This window comes from Gekko japonicus, unplaced genomic scaffold (assembly GCF_001447785.1).
Source record: "Gekko japonicus isolate JY-2015 unplaced genomic scaffold, Gekko_japonicus_V1.1 scaffold5560, whole genome shotgun sequence".
In the NCBI taxonomy this organism is placed as follows: domain Eukaryota; kingdom Metazoa; phylum Chordata; class Lepidosauria; order Squamata; family Gekkonidae; genus Gekko; species Gekko japonicus.
The window spans coordinates 20383-36631 of NW_015168211.1; the positions used below are offsets into that span (position 1 = coordinate 20383).

General features: G+C 50.4%; 1 protein-coding gene across 1 annotated transcript in view; it reads right to left on the minus strand.

Annotated features, from left to right (window-relative positions):
- Positions 1-16249, minus strand: part of LOC107113666 (transcription factor COE3-like) — a gene marked incomplete at its 5' end in the record, with an annotated part of 41299 nt that overhangs the window by 13725 nt on the left and 11325 nt on the right. The window contains one exon of the mRNA XM_015415017.1: positions 1143-1208. Within this exon, the coding sequence (XP_015270503.1) occupies positions 1143-1208 (66 nt within the window). The remainder of the gene's footprint in view (positions 1-1142; positions 1209-16249) is intronic.

A 16249-nucleotide genomic window follows, 5' to 3' on the forward strand; every position in this document is an offset into this window, starting at 1 on the left:
CGGCGGAGGACAAAAGGGGGGATCCTGCTGGCGGCGTGGGGGTGCCGGGAGTCCCGACAGCGGGACAGATGCAGTAATTCAGAGCAAGAGGCAGGGGTCATTTCATAGAAAAAGAGGTGCAGGAGCTCATTAGCATAACTAATTAGCATAACTTATTTGCATATGCCACACACCCCGACATCACTGGAAGTGTGTCAGAAGGCAACACCCACTGCTCAGGCTCCACTGGACTGTTTGGGATTGCTAGCTACTGAGGGGGGGGGGAGACGTGAAGATCTGTCCTCACAAAGGAGGGAGAGCTTCTACCTGAATAAGACTTGGCCTTAAAGGTGCCACTGGACTGTTTTGGACTGGGGGGGGTGCTCTGCAATTTACCTGGCTGCTTCTTGCCCTGATTGAGGGTTGCTGGGAGCAGGGGTTGGGGCTTGTTGCATGAGCCTGCCCCCTGGGCTCTTTACTGCCGGAGCTCCGCTCCTGTGCGCTCCCTGCAGGAAATGACCCCTGGCAAGAGGTGTCAGTTTTCAGACACTGTTAAATAACCAAAATATTGCAAGAGCGCTGTTTTGAGCATGTTTTTATTTTAAGTAAAAAAAACCACGCTTTGTGTTTGTGTCCTTTATAAAGTTTATCTCTCCGCTACCTGGCATTACATTTTATGACACACACGGCCCGGCCCGACAAGGTTTCATTTATGTCAGATCCGGCCCTCGTAACAAATGAGTTCGACACCCCTGCTTTAGAGTATTCCATATGCTTCAAATACTTGACCTCTCTAATCCTTACAACAACCCTGCGGTTTGAGTGGTACAGCCCTCCCCGTGTAGCAGGCAGGGGTAACAATGCCATAGGCCCAATCCCCCAAAGTATCCATTTTCTCCAGGGGAACTGATCTTTGTAGACTGGAGATGAGCTGTAATTTTGGGGGATCTCAGGTCCCACCTGGAGGCCGGCGTCCCCACCGACATACCTGAACCCCACCTTTCTTCCCAGGATCCCCCCAATTTAATTGGGAATAAACACGGTGGGCAGGGCAGGGCTTGCCATTATCTACTGCAAAAACTTTGGCTGCTAAAGCCCTTCAAGTCCATCTCCCCAGGAACCTCCGGATGACCTCCCCTGGGGCGGAGGGCTGCGTTTCCTACCTGGTTATTGTGTGGCATTCCATACAACGCTTCCACCAGGTCGGCCGCCCTCTTGAGTAGCACTTCCTGTGGGTGAAAAGAGAGAGCCGAGATGCTGAATACCTTATTTCTTTGATTCTCCGGGAAATCACAGCTGCCCGCTGCATCCTTTTTCATCAGTCGTAAGAACATAAGAGAAGCCAATGCTGGATCAGGCCAGTGGCCCATCTAGTCCAACACTCTGTGTCACACAGTGGCCAGAAATACCAGGTGCCATCAGGAGGTCCAGCAGTGGGGCCAGGACACTAGAAGCCCTCCCACTGTTGCTCCCCCCCCAAGCACCAAGAATACAGAGCATCCCTTGCCCCAGCCTGAGAGTTCCATCTATAAGCACATAAGAGAAGGCAATGTTGGATCAGGCCAGTGGCCCATCCAGTCCAACACTCTGAGTCACACAGTGGCCAGAAATACCAGCTGCCATCAGGAGGTCCACCAGTGGGGCCAGGACACTAGAAGCCCTCCCACTCTTGCCCCCCTCCCAAGCACCAAGAAGACAGAGCATCCCTTGCCCCAGACCGAGAGTTCCTACCGATACCTTGTGGCTAAGAGCCACTGACGGACCTCTGCTCCATATGCTTATGCAATTCCCTCTTGAAGCCATCCATGCTTGTAGCTGCCGCCACCTCCTGTGGCAGTGAATTCCATGTGTGAATCACCCCCCCTTTCAGTGAGTCTCTCGGAATATGCATTTGCATTTATTTGCATTTATTTATTTATTTATCTCTCACTTTTCTCCCCAGTTGGGACTTTTAAAGTGGCTTTTAGCACATCGTTTCCCCTTCCTCCGTTTCCTCACAACAGCAACCCTGTGAGGTAGGCCGGGCTGAGAGTTTGTGACAGGCCCATGGTCACCCAACGAGCCTCTATGGTAGAAGTAGGAATTCGAACATGGGTCTCCCAGATCCCTAGACCACCGCTCTACACCACAATGGCTCTGCACTGGACAAGTCAAGACTAACGCTCCCTCTAAGCTGTGGAGTCTTGTGAGCAAAAATTCTACTTTGTGAACTACTGGCATTAAAGCTGTGAGTGAGCCATTTGGCTCCTGCAGAAATCAGTTTGCTCTGGAGCCCTCCTTCCTGAGCTAAGGCAAAACAGTGTGAACTGGAGGCTAAAAAACTGTGAGCTAGCTCACACGAACTCAACTTAGAGGGAACACTGGTCAAGACATCCGCCCAGACAAGGTTGGCCCAAACAGTCGCCTTCTGAAAGCAAGAGTAGTTCCGCTACCGAGGGTTTCCAACTGTTGGTTGGGAAATACCTGGTGATTTCGGGGGCGGGTGGTGGTGTAGCGCATGGGATTGGGAGGATTTGGGGAGGGGAGCGACCTCAGTGTCAGGGTCCTTAGTCAGGTTACGCAACACAGGGCTTCATGAGAAGATAACTGTTTATTGGTCAATCCAGTACTAGAGACACGTGTACAGCTCGTGTCAGGAATGGCCGCCAATACTAGGGCCTCTGACTTATACTAGAATCAAACATCCCCCTGGTAAGCATGAGCTAATGGATACATCTCGCGCGCGCGGGTAAAAGCAAGCAGGCAAAGTGAAAGCCGTGCAGGCAAGGTGAAAGCCGTTAACTTGCCCAGCCGGGTAAAACTGCAGCTGGAGCATCTACAAGGTCAAGCATAAGATAGCAGACAGTTGGTGAGCCAGGATGAGGCAGAAAATGGGAGGGCACCCCTCCACATTCCAGGCCTAGGACAGGGCTACCTGACATCCAGCTGGGTACGATGCCAACGACTCCAAGGCTGCCATTTTCTCCAGGGGGGGGACTCATCTCTGCAGTCTTGAGATCAGTTGTAATTCTGTGAGTTCTCCCGGGACCGACCTGGAATGCTGATCCCCCCCCAGCATGTATTCTAATAACATCCCCTCTGCGCTCAAAGGATCGATTCATCGATGGGGGGCTGCAGAGGTGGAATCCCTTTATTCCTCTGCGCATTCGGATCTGTGGCACATTTTGCCTCTCGGACGTTGTGTGGGTGGGTGGGGGGGGCATTTCTCATTATGCGGGGGAGGACTCGGAGGAGAAATGGCAAAATTGCAGGTTTGCTGCAGCCCAATATTGTTTGGTACATCTGTGTTAGGTGCAGAGGTGTGCCAAATGTCCCCTAGTTCCCATCTTTTTTGGGGGGGGGGGATTTTTATAGGGTTGCCAACCTCCGGGTGGTACCTGGAGATCTCCCACTATTACAGCCCATCTCCAGACTCCAGAGATCAGTTCCCCTGGAGAAAATGGCTGCTTTGGAGGGTGGACTCTACGGCATTCTACCCGGCTGAGGTCCCCCCCCTCCACCATTCTCTAGGGATAATCTTTTCTAATTATTATTGGTCATTGATTAAAACGTATGCTGTAACATCACCACTGTATGAGATTCCATTCCAGTTCACCGCATGCTGTAAGAGGGATCTGTCAAGGATGGGCAAGTGGGTGTCAACGTGGCAAATGGGGTTCAATGTGGCCAAGTGCAAAGTGATGCACATTGGAGCCAAAAATCCTAATTATAAATACATGTTGATGGGGTCCGAACAGGCAGAGACTGGCCAAGAGAGAGATCTTGGAGTCATAGTAGATAACTCTCTGAAAATGTTGAGACAGTGTGTGACTGAAATAAAAAAGGCCAGTGCTATGCTGGGATTAGGAAGGGTATTGAAAACAGATCAGCCAATATCATAATGCCCCTTTATAAATCAATGGTGCAACTGTCAGAATATGAATATAGAGGCACAGGTGCAGAGATAATGTTTACATGTATAAAGTTAGATTGCGCCTGCAAACTACTTGAGGATTCAAGCTTGATAGATGTGGGCGTGTACTGAGAGGCTCTGTCAGTCTCATCTGTGTGAGGCAGCCTGAACTCTGATTGGCTGTCGCGACTGTCTTGGTCATACACAGAGATTCTAAGAGTGACAGTTGTTCAGTTACTCTCTGTCAGTTGGTCTGTCTGTGAGCACAACTGTTGTTAGCTCTATGTTAATCTGTTATTATATACAAAGTTATTGTTTAATCATTCACCAGTTATTAGTTATATAAACACCATTTGACTTAACCGTATTTGGTGTGTTTATTTTGAGTCTTCCACGAAACTCTTTAACAACAGGTATATACCACATACCTTCAACAGACTCCTGTTACTTTAAGCGGGGAAAGGGGCTGATTGTGAATAAAGAGGAGAGATGCGCTCAAGGACTGGGTATCAGCTGTGAGGTAACACTGGCCCAGGCATTTCTTCCCAATAAATAGAGAAGACCCCATTGGGGTCTCTCTCTTGGAAGTTCTGGGGTTAGAGCAGCACCATACCTCCCTTTCGCTCAACCGACTGGTCCCGGGAAGGGAGTTCATGACAATTTCCCAACCCAGAGCTGGCAACCTCACACGACGAGCAAACTTTTTCAGATGTGCCGAAAGGGAAGATGTTTTTCGACCAACGACCAACAGTACAGCACACAGCAAGAAACAGCAAAGGCCAACAGAAAACAACGGTGAGCTGAATTACCCGCAAAAATATATACAAAAGGAGACTTTGACAAAGTGAAATGCACATGTAATCAAGAATGAATCCATTATAGGAAATCCATCATAGAATGAATCCATCATAGGAAAATACAGAAGCCCACAGGATCCATGAAAGGGAAATACAAAGTCCAGAGTAGATTTCAACACTTTTCCTCGGTAGTATGCAGTGTTTCAGACTTCTGGCCTGTTTGGTCCTGTTACACAGAAGCAGCCTTGAGAGGTGCTCACTAAAGCTTAGGAGACCTGGCCCATAAGGAAACTGAATAGTATTGTCCAATAAGGAAATGGAATGAGACTTCCTATAGTTGTTCTTTGTTCCTGAGGGACCAGAAGTCTGAAACACTGAAACACTGAATACTACCTAGGAAAAGTGTTGAAATTAACTCTGGACTTTGTATTTTCCTTTCATGGATCCTGTGGGCTTCTGTATTTTCCTATGATAGATCAGGGGTCATTTCGTAGAAAAAGAGGTGCGGGAGCTCATTAGCATAACTCATTAGCACAACTTATTTGCATATGCCACACCCCCTGACATCACTGGAAGTGTGTCAGAAGGCAACACCCACCGCTCAGGCTCCACTGGACTCTTTTGGGTGGCTAGCTATTGGGGGGGGGGGGAGGAACGTGCAGATCTGTCCTCGCAGAGGAGGGAGAGCTTGTACCTGAATAAAACTTGGTCATAAAGGTGCCACTGGACTGCTTTGGACCAGGGGGCTGGGGGGGGGGGTGCTCTGCAATTTACTTGGCTACTTCTTGCTCTGACTGAGGGCTGCTGGGAGCAGGGGGTGGGGCTTCTTGCATGTGCCCACCCCCTGGGCTCTTTACTGCCGGAGCTCCGCTCCTGTGCGCTCCTGCAGGAAATGACCCCTGTGATAGATTATATGTATAGATTCATGCAAGATGTTTTTTCGAGACACAGAGAGACATTTGCAAAAAAGCCAGGGTACTTTTGGTGCAGTTATGCTTCGGAGGTGACTTCGGACAAAGAAACCCATGTGAGAACACCTCCACGGACCTTCCGACAGACTTCTCTTTTCAAGGCTCTCTGTGCATCAGAACTGGAAATACTCTCGACTCGGCAGTTGGCGCGTTTCCTCTGGAAGAGTTTCTCTCTCTCTCTCTCTTACACACACTCACAAACACACACATTTCCCAGTTGCTCCACAACAACTTTCCATGTGGCGGCCCCAAGCATGTCTGTATGTGCCAGTGATGTGGTGGGCTGTGGGTCAGCGACTGACCTCTGATGATTTATGAGCTGCTGAGAAAGGTCAGCTGCAATGGGAGCTACAGTCAGCCGGCTCTGCAGTCGACAGAATGTCTTGTGGGAGATGCTGAAACACGGGTGTCTTGTTTCTTTCACACACACACCCTCCTTGGTCCCAACAAAACATCCAAGCCAGATTCATAGAATCATAGATTTGCAGAGTGGGAAGGGGCCATACAGGCTATCTAGTCCAACCCCTTGATCAATGCAGGATCAGCCTAGAGCTGGGGTGTCAAACATAAGGCCCGGGGGCCGGAACCGGCCCGTCCAGGGCCTTTACCTGGCCCACAAGCAACTGGTGTGAGGGAAGGAAGGCAGGAGAAAAAGAAGAAGAAGAAGAGGAGGAGGAGGAGGGGGAGAAGAGATTGGATTTATACCCCGCCCTTCACTACCCAAAGGAGTCTCAGAGCGGCTTACAAACTCCTTTCCCTTCTCCTCCCCACAACAGACACCCTGTGAGGTCGGTGGGGCTGAGAGAGCTTTGATAGAAACTGCTCTTTTTCAAGAACAGCTCTTATCAGAACTACGGCTTGCCCAAGGTCATCCAGCCAGGTGCAAGTGGAGGAGTGGGGGAATCAAACCCGGTTCCCCCGGATTAGAGTCCGCGCAGTGAACCACGACACCAAACAGGAGGGAGGGAAGCGGGCCAGCGGGCGCATGTGATGAAGCGTGTGTGCTCAAAGTTGTCAAGACATAGAAAGGAAATGGCTGGGACAGGAGTATGAGGTAGAGGTGAAATAGCGTGGTGGGAATGGCAGCACAGGCAGAGAAAGAGGAGGCGTGGTGTTCCCCCCCTCCCACATCCTCTGATCACAGCTCAGTGAGGATTGGAGAAGCCACTACATGGGGTGGGGGTGGAGCCTGTGTCCTTTATAAAGTTTGTATCTCCAGCAATGTTCCCCTGGTCTGATGAAGTAACATTTATGTCAGATCTGGCCCTCATAAAAAAAGAGTTTGACACCCCTAGCCTATAGCATCTCTGACAAATGTTTGTCCAGCCACTGCTTAAAGACTGCCAGTGAGGGGGAGCTCACCAGAAGCCACTACATGGGGTGGGGGTGGAGCCTGTGTCCTTTATAAAGTTTATCTCTCCGGTACCTGCCATTACATTTTATGGCACACATGGCCTGGCTCCTGATAAAGTAGCATTTATGTCAGATCCGGCCCTCGTAACAAAAGCGTTTGACACCCCTGGCCTAGAGCATCCGTGATGATGATGATGATGATGATGATGATGATGATGATGATGATGATGATGATGATAAGTGTTTGCCCAGCTGCTGCTTACAGACTGCCAGTGAGGGGGAGCTCACCAGCAAGGGGGATTCACTGCAAATCTGTTGATTCTTGCTGCGACTCACCGCTTCGGCTTGATTTACACTCCGCCCTGCTCTTACAGCCCTGGAAAACTAGCACTGGCTATCTCTTTTGCAAGTAGGGAAGGTGGCGTGGTATAGCCCGATCTGGGAAGCTAAGCAGGGCAAGTACTTGGATGGCACCACCTCTGCTTCTCACTTGCCCTGAAAGCCCCTTGCTGGGATCACCATAGGTCAGAGACTAAGCAGGGTTGGTACTTGGAAGGGAGACCAGCAAGAAAGACTCTGCAGAGGAAGGCATGGCCAACCACCTCTGCTTCTCCCTTACCTTGAAAACCCCTTGCTGGGGTCACCATAAATCTTGGATGGGAGACCACCAAGGAAGACTCTGCAGAGGAAGGCATGGCCAACCACCTCTGCTTCTCCCTTACCTTGAAAACCCCTTGCTGGGGTCACCATAAATCTTGGATGGGAGACCACCAAGGAAGACTCTGCAGAGGAAGGCATGGCCAACCACCTCTGCTTCTCCCTTGCCTCAAAAGCCCCTTGCTGGGGTCACCAAAAGGCAGAGACTATGCAGGGTTGGTACTTGGAAGGGAGACCATCAAGAAAGACTCTGCAGAGGAAGGCATGGCCAACCACCTCTGCTTCTCCCTTGCCTTGAAAACCCCTTGCTGGGGTCACTATAAGCCAGCTGCAACTTGACAGTGCTTACATACGTAATACTTTAAAAGGGAAGTGGAATGATATGGTATAGTCCGAGCTCATCAGATCTCAGAAACTAAGCAGGGCCAGTACTTGGATGGTAGACTACCAAGGAAGACTCTGCAGAGGAAGGCGATGGCAAGCCACCTCTGCTTCTCACTTGCCTCGAAAGCCCCTTGCTGGGGTCGCCAGAAGTCTCGGATGGGAGACCACCAAGGAAGACTCTGCAGAGAAAGGCAGTGGCCAACCACCTCTGCATCTCCCTTGGTTTGAAAGCCCCTTGCTGGAGTTACCGTAAGTCTTGGAAGGGAGACCACCAAGGAAGACTCTGCAGAGGAAGGCAGTGGCCAACCACCTCTGCTTCTCCCTTGCCTTGAAAGCCCCTTGCTGGGATTGCCATAAGTCTGGGATGGGGGACCACCAAGGATGACTCTGCAGAAGAAGACAACGGCCAACCATCTCTGCTTCTCCCTTGCCTCGAAAGCCCCTTGCTGGAGTTGCCATAACTCTTGGATGGGAGACCACTAAGGAAGACTCTGCAGAGGCCGGCAGTGGCCAACCACCTCTGCTTCTCCCTTGCCTCGAAAGCCCCTTGCTGGGGTCGCCATAAGTCTTGGATGGGAGACCACCAAGGAAGACTCTGCAGAGGCAGGCAATGGTAAACCACCTCTGCGTCTCCCTCGCATGGAAAGCCCCTTGCTGGGATGGCTGTAAGTCGGCTGGGAATTGACCGTGCTTTACACACACACATCCCTCTTGTTACGATCGCCCCTCTCTGACCAGTCGCATTTGCCTGACTGCTCCCTCTCCTCCTTTATACTCCTGTTAAAGGGCCAAAGTAGACCTTCAGTGAAGATCCAGATCTGGCAAACGTCTTAAAAAACAGTGCAGAGCAATGCTCCCTCTAAGCTATGCAGTCCCGTGAGCGAAAATTCTACTTTGTGAGCTACTGAGTTTAAAGTTCTGAGCAGGTGATTTGGCTACTGCATAAATCAGTTTGCTCCGGAGCCACCCTTCCTGAGCTAAGACAAAAAACGGGTGAGCTGGAGGCTAAACAACTGAGTTAGCTCACAGGAACTCAGCTTAGAGGGAACACTGGCTACTGCATTAAAAGTGGCGTGTGCGGGGATAGGGTTGCCAACCTCCAGATATGGCCTGGAGATCTCCCAGAATTACAAGCCGTCTCCAGGCGACAGAGATCCATTCCCATGGAGAAAATGGCTGCTTTGGAGGGTGGATTCTATGGCATTCTACCACACTGTCTGGTAAGAAAAGATATATACAGAGGTGTGCTAGATGCCCACGGAATAATACAATAACAGAAGAGACTAGATCAAAGCCATAATATCATTTTAGTAATGAAAAACAACCACTTACTCCTTCGCAGAAAAAAAATACAAAGGTCAATAACATTACCCATAGCAGTCTGCTCCAAACTCTCTCAGTCAATATCCTTCTAACAGTCTTGTGTTCTCAAAAGCAGTCTGCTCCAAATTCAATCTCCCTTTCAACACTTATTCCGGATATTTAAGTGATTCAGACCTCTGGTCCTTCCTCGGGAACAAATCCTGTACAGGAATCTCACATTCAACGTTACCTTCAAGTCGACACGTTCATTGAATATGAGACTGCCGTGTGTAATTTTATTGACCTTTGTATTATTCTGTGGGCATCTAGCACACATCTGTATATATTTTTTCTTACCAGAGGTCCCGGTCACACGCAGAAGTTGCAGCGGGATACTCACGGATGCCGGGCGGGTTTTACGGGCGCGATCAAACGGGCACATCTGGCAAGCGTCGCGCACCTGTAGCCAACCCGTCTCATCTGGCCAAAGATCCGGAGTTAAAAGGTACCTGTGAAAGTCCACTACCAAACGCTTGTGACGGGCCGCAGATGGACTTCCTCCATCTGTTTGCTCTAGCGCGCTCCTCTTGCCACGTTGAAGCGTGCCGGAAACATGCGCCACCGGAAACAACCTCGGTCTGCCGCTGCGGCGTCGAATCAGGTAGTAGTGGATTAAATTGCAGCAGCACAACTAGCCATGCCTCCCTCCAACCCCGTGTTATCTGGCCTGTGTGACCGGGGCCATACATGGACTCGAGGTGTGACTTTACTGTCAAATGTAGCCAGATTCTGAGTTGAAACATTTGGAAACTTCAATTCAGACACTAGCAATTCTTCACTTTAATGCAGGGCTTTGGGGTGGCGGAGGGGGAGAAAGGTCCTGGAACCAGAGGTCATTTCGGGGGGGATCGCGGGGGATCGCAGTTCCCCCGGGTGAGGTGTGGGGGGCGGGGCACATGATAAAGCCCCGCCCCCTGCTTCCGGCCGCCCCGCTTCCGGCCCTCATTCAGCCAGGAGGAGGCAGGAGAAGAGGGAGGGTAAGTTGCTTCCTCCGTGCCTCTCCCCACCCCTGCCTGCCTGGGGCCAGGGAGGGCCTTCGCGGGGCTTCCTTGCACTGCCGCCGGCTTTGCAGGTCCACCGCCGGGCCCCTCATGGGGCTCGGCAGTGGAGCTGCAAGGCTGGCGGTGGCCGGGACCGTTGGGGGTGGTGTGTGTGGCCTTATGACACACTTCCGGTGATGTCAGGAGGTGTGGCATATGCTGAGTTATGCTAATGAGTTTCCCTAGCTCTTTTTCTACGAAACGACCCTGCCTGGAACTCTCAAGACAGAAATGAAGTTTTCAATCTGTATACTGAAGACTCGTGAGCTTTTTATCTCCCTTTTTATTTCTTCCTTTATTTCTGTTAGTGCCTGTGTAATTGGAGCCTGGTAACTTTCGTCTAGCTTTCCTCCTGCGGCTGCCATTTCTTCCAGCAAAGAAGTATCTTGCTCCGATTCTTCCAAGTCAGCAAAGTCTTTCCTTGGCAGTTTATAAAGTGGGTTTCTAGCTCCCTTTTTTCCTCTGGTTCTTCCCATGCCTGGCATTGAAAGTTTTTTACAAAATTACCTTGTTTGTTGAAGAGCAAAACGTTGTTTTCCGTTGGGGATAGCAGGAGAGCGTGAGAGCTGCAGCCAATTGGGAGGACAGCCACCACACCCCAAAAAACCTCATGAAAGGTTGTCCTCATTTCTCATGCGCTTCTCTGCCAAGCATTCATCTTAAATGTCGTCTCTCGCCCACTCGGGAAACTTCCACAGTTATAAAAATTAACATGGCTTTAATTCAGAGTGGCCAAAGGTCTCTCTACGAAGCTTAGTCTATCAAGGACAGGTCCCACATGAGATATGGTCCAAGGAAATAAGGGCTAGTCCCTATATGAAAGGTAGCAACTCTAGAGAAGAGTCTTTAAAAACCAGAAAAATACACACATTAAGAAAACTTGTATACAACATCAGTTAAGCTGCTTATGAGGAAGTCATTAGACGAAACCAAGTACAAGCCGGCTGCTTCGTCAAGCTTCAAAGCTTCATTAGCTTTTAGCATTATAAGCCTTATACTCTTTTGACTGCCAACAGTAACTGTTTTGGAATTCCACTGATATCTTCGGGCTGTTGGCAGCAACTGACAATTTATTGTATTATCTTGTTATTGTAAATACTTTGATATTGTATGGCTAGATTATATAACTTGGGGAAATTTTGTACACTGAGAAGTTACTATTAAGTATAAAGCATTACAACCACTAAATTCCTATTAATACACCTTCGGAAATAGTCCAAGTCAAATCCCTCGACAAGTGAAACTGTATAGATGTTTATAATTCCTCTTCGCAAAACCCTCGTCTTGCCGCCTGCAGATCCGCACGGACTGTTTTTTGTATTTGGACCACGTGCTTTCGAGTTCCTGATTACCATATTGTATTTATGGAAAAGTTACTCTTATTTGAATAGGTTCAGATTATTACACTTATGGATTGTTGAATATATTTCCCGTTATTTACGCACGGTTGGATCTTTTGTTTTTTTTATTACTTGCCCCCCCCCCAGAGGGAGGCCACCCCACCTCCTTTTACCCCTGGAGAATGAAAGGGGGATGGCATATAAACGCCTCCCCCTTCCTCCCTGGCTACTGAGAGCCCGTTTGGCGTAGTGGTTTAAGTGCGTGGACTCTAATCTGGGAGAACCGGGTTTGATTCCCCCACTCCTCCACTTGCAGCTGCTGGATGACCTTGGGCCTATGTTTGTTTATGTTTACTTGGATTTATATCCAGCCCTCCCCTTGACGGGCTCGGGGCGGATTCCGACAATATAAATACAGTCCAACAATACAAAATTCAATACAGTTAAAACCACACTAAAACATATAAAACATACAACTCTAATAAAAGCCAGCTATACTGGGAATCATTTCCCAAAGACCTGTTAAATGTAGGGACTCCGACCCAGGCTGTAAATAGGGGCCGACCTGAGCTATAAGTGAAAGGCCAGCCCAGGCTAGAAGTGGGGGCCGACCCAAGGAGCGGGATGGCCACTGCCTCAACCATAGAGTTGCCAAGTGACTCACCAAAATAAGCGGGGGAGGGTTGGTCCCGTTCCGGGACATTCGTACACGGTACCATAGAGTTTTCAGGGTGATTGCTAGAGCGTCCCCAGGCGACATGCCCAGTGTGATGACGTCACTCCCAGTCGACGTCATCACACCGGGAACGTTGGCCCAATCTGGCCACTTTGGGGACTGGCAGATTGGGGGCCCTTTTAGCGGGGGACTTGGCAATCCTACTCAACCAAAAACCTGGTGGAATAGCTCCGTATTGCAGGCCCTGCGGAATTGTAATAAATCCCGCGGGGCCCTGATCTTACTCGGGAGCTGATTACACCAGGCGGGGGCCAGGGTTGAAAAAGCCCTGGCCCTGGTTGAGGCTCGAGCGAGTCCAGAAGAGGGCAACCAGGATGGCGAGAGGGTTGGAATCCAAGTCTTACGAGGAAAGGCCGAAAGAGTTGGGTCTGTTTAGCCTGGGAAAGAGAAGGCTTAGAGGGGACGTGATTGCAGTCTTCAAGTACCTGAAGGGCTGTCATGTAGAAGAGGGAGCAGATCTCTTCTCTCTTGCTCCGGATGGCAAGACTGACTGTGAGAGTGGTTGAGCAGTGGAACAGACTGCCTCGGGAGGTGGTGGATGCTCCTTCGCTGGACGTTTCCAAGCGGAGGCTGGACGGCCATCTTTCGGGTTTGTTGTAGGGTTATCTTTCGGCTGAGCTCCTGCAGAGTGCAGGGGGTTGGACTAGATGATCTGCAAGGTCCCTTCCAACTCTAACATTCTATGATTCTGTTGGACGTCCCTGGGGCCGGGGACCCCCAGAAGATGTTGACTGGTGGACCTCAGTGTCCTCCAGGGCTCGTATGGGGAGAGGCAGCCTCGAAGGTATGCTGCCCCCTGGCCGTACAGGGCTTTAAAGGTAAGCACCAACACCTTGAAGCGGATCCAGAATCCAATAGGCAGCCAGGGCAGTGCTGCTGTTGAGAACGCTGGCCTGGGCCCCGGGAAACTTTGCCGGCTCCGGACCCTGCGATGCAACGAGCCACCCGACTAAGCAGTACCTGGTGGATTCTCTGTGCTCCTGACTCCCCCAGCCTGCTCTCCCTGCACCTGCCAAGAGGTGACGACAAGAGACCCCGCCTGCCGGCTGGAGACCGTACATCAGGATCCCAAGGCTATCGGATTGCTGTCAAGCTAAGTGCCGGCAATCAGAGGCGCTTGCTCTTCTGTCTTCTGCAATATCTCCCCGATCAATACAGTAATGGAGCGACGGGGGGAGGGGGGCGCCTCTGGCCTGTTAGTCCACGCTTAGCTCCCACAGAAGTGACATAAAACACCCAGTCGTTCCCTGGGGGGGGGGGGGAAAGAGGGGCAGGGGGGGCAGGGGGAGAGGCGATAGCTGGGGGATCGGTCACTCCCCTACCCGGAACGGAATCATTTCCTCCACCGTGAAGCCCAAACGAACCGCGGGAAGGTAAAAACCTGGGTGGTTTCAAAGGTGACGTTTCCCCTCTGTTGGGGCACTTGTGAACTAAATCCTGTGGGAGGCGGATTCACTCATGTAAGAACTTAAGAGAAGCCATGCTGGATCAGGCCAATGGCCCATCCAGCCCAACACTCTGTGTCACATGGTGGCCAAACCCCAGGGGCCATCAGGAGGTCCACCAGCAGGGCCAGAACTCCGGAAACCCTCCCACTGCTGCCCCCCACCCCAAGCACCAAGAATACAGAGCATCCCTTGCCCCAGACCGAGAGTTTGATGCCACTGTTGTGCTCCAGCGTGCTTCCAGTGCCAGAAGAACATAGAGAGAAGCCACAGTTGGATCAGGCCAATGGCCCCTCCAGTCCAACACTCTGTGTCCCAGAGTGGCCAAAACTCACATCTGGAGTCCTGCTACATTTGAGTCTGGTAGGACCTCAGAGACCAAGAGACAGAGTGTCAGTCTGTCTGTAGCAGTAGAAAAGAGCAAGAGCCCTTAAAGACTAACAGAATCTGTGGCAGGTATGAGGTTTTGTGAGTCACTGCTCACTTCTCCAGATACAGCAAGAATGTGAGCCCATGTGTCCTTATCTCTTGGCGAGTGGACTGATTTCAAACACCAAATGACAATAGTGGGCGAATAACAATAGCAGGAGAATGACAACAACAGGTGTGATTCGAGTAGGCGTGATATGCAGAGGGGCAGTAGGCGTGGAGAAACCAGCATTGGTAATGAGACAGGAAACCTAGGTCTTGATTCAGTCCAGGAGGATGCATTGTCTCGAGCTTCATTATAAGCTGCCATCCAGCCGTCTGTCTTTCTAAGCTGAAATCACCCCACACTCCAAGATATAAAGACAGATGGGCTCACATTCTAGCTTTATCTGAAGAAGTGAGCAGTGACTCACAAAAGCTCATAAACTGCCACAAATTTTGTTGGTCTTGAAGATTTCCAGGGTATCGGTTTTCGAGAGTCATCAGTCAGAAGGAGGAACTCGTTATCTTCTGACTTGTATCTGACAAAGGGCGCTTTGACTCAGAAGCTCCAACCCAGAACGTCTTGCGTGTCTCCACGGTGCTGCTCTAACCTGGTTCCTCCACTGCAGACCCACACGGCTACCCTCTGAGACTATGTGGAGTCCTGCTCATAAAACTGAGGGCTGGGTCACTGGATCTTTACGCTCCTTGCCCCAGTGGGGAAAACTCAGGAAACAATCCATATGCAAAAGAACCTCCTCAGGAAAGCTCCTCCATTAGCATGTTTCACAGCCTAGGGAATTCCTCCAAGAGAATGACTCAGCCCTACCCCACCTTCCTGAGTAGATATAAATTACCCGCCTACCATTTTTCTTCTCACCTTGACACAGAGAGTACTCCATCAGCATGTTTCACAGCCTGGGGAACTCCTCCAAGAGAATGACTCAGCCCTACCCCACCTTCCTGAGTAGATATAAATTACCCGCCTACCATTTTTCTTCTCACCTTGACACAGAGAGTACTCCATCAGCATGTTTCACAGCCTGGGGAACTCCTCCAAGAGAATGACTCAGCCCTACCCCACCTTCCTGAGTAGATATAAATTACCCGCCTACCATTTTTCTTCTCACCTTGACACAGAGAGTACTCCATCAGCATGTTTCACAGCCTGGGGAACTCCTCCAAGAGAATGACTCAGCCCTACCCCACCTTCCTGAGTAGATATAAATTACCCGCCTACCATTTTTCTTCTCACCTTGACACAGAGAGTACTCCTCCTACAAGGCCAAGACCACGGCCAGACAGCCCGGAAAATCTGCAACAGCTAATGAACTTAGATTTTGTCCGGTGGGGCAAAAAGCAAACGGTGGGAGGCAAATTACATCAGAGAAATTGCACAGGGGGGAGGGCCGATCCCCCCCTCCTTAGGGCTGTCAACCTCTAAACCACGGGTGGCTCGGGAGCCACATGCGGCTCTTTCACACATATTGTGCAGCTCCCAGCAGGGTAGCTAGGGAAGCGAAGGGGAGGCGTGCTTTTCCTTCTTCCCTCCCTCCCTCTCTCTCTTCCTTCCCCCTCCCTCCCTCCCATCTATTTGCTTTGTTTCTCTCTCTCTCTCTCTCTCTACCTCTCTCTCTCTCTTTCCCCCTCTCTCTCTCTCTTTCCACCTCTCTCTCTCTTTCCACCTCTCTCTCTCTTTCCACCTCTCTCTCTCTCTTTCCACCTCTCTCTCTCTCTCTCTCTCTCTAGCAAACAAATAAATATGACGGAACAGATAAATACCATCGTCAATATCTGGTTTTACTACCCCTTTTAATTTCTGGCAGTCTCGTTTAATGTTAATAAAAAGCAAATTTGCATATCTTAAAAGCCTGTGGATTCC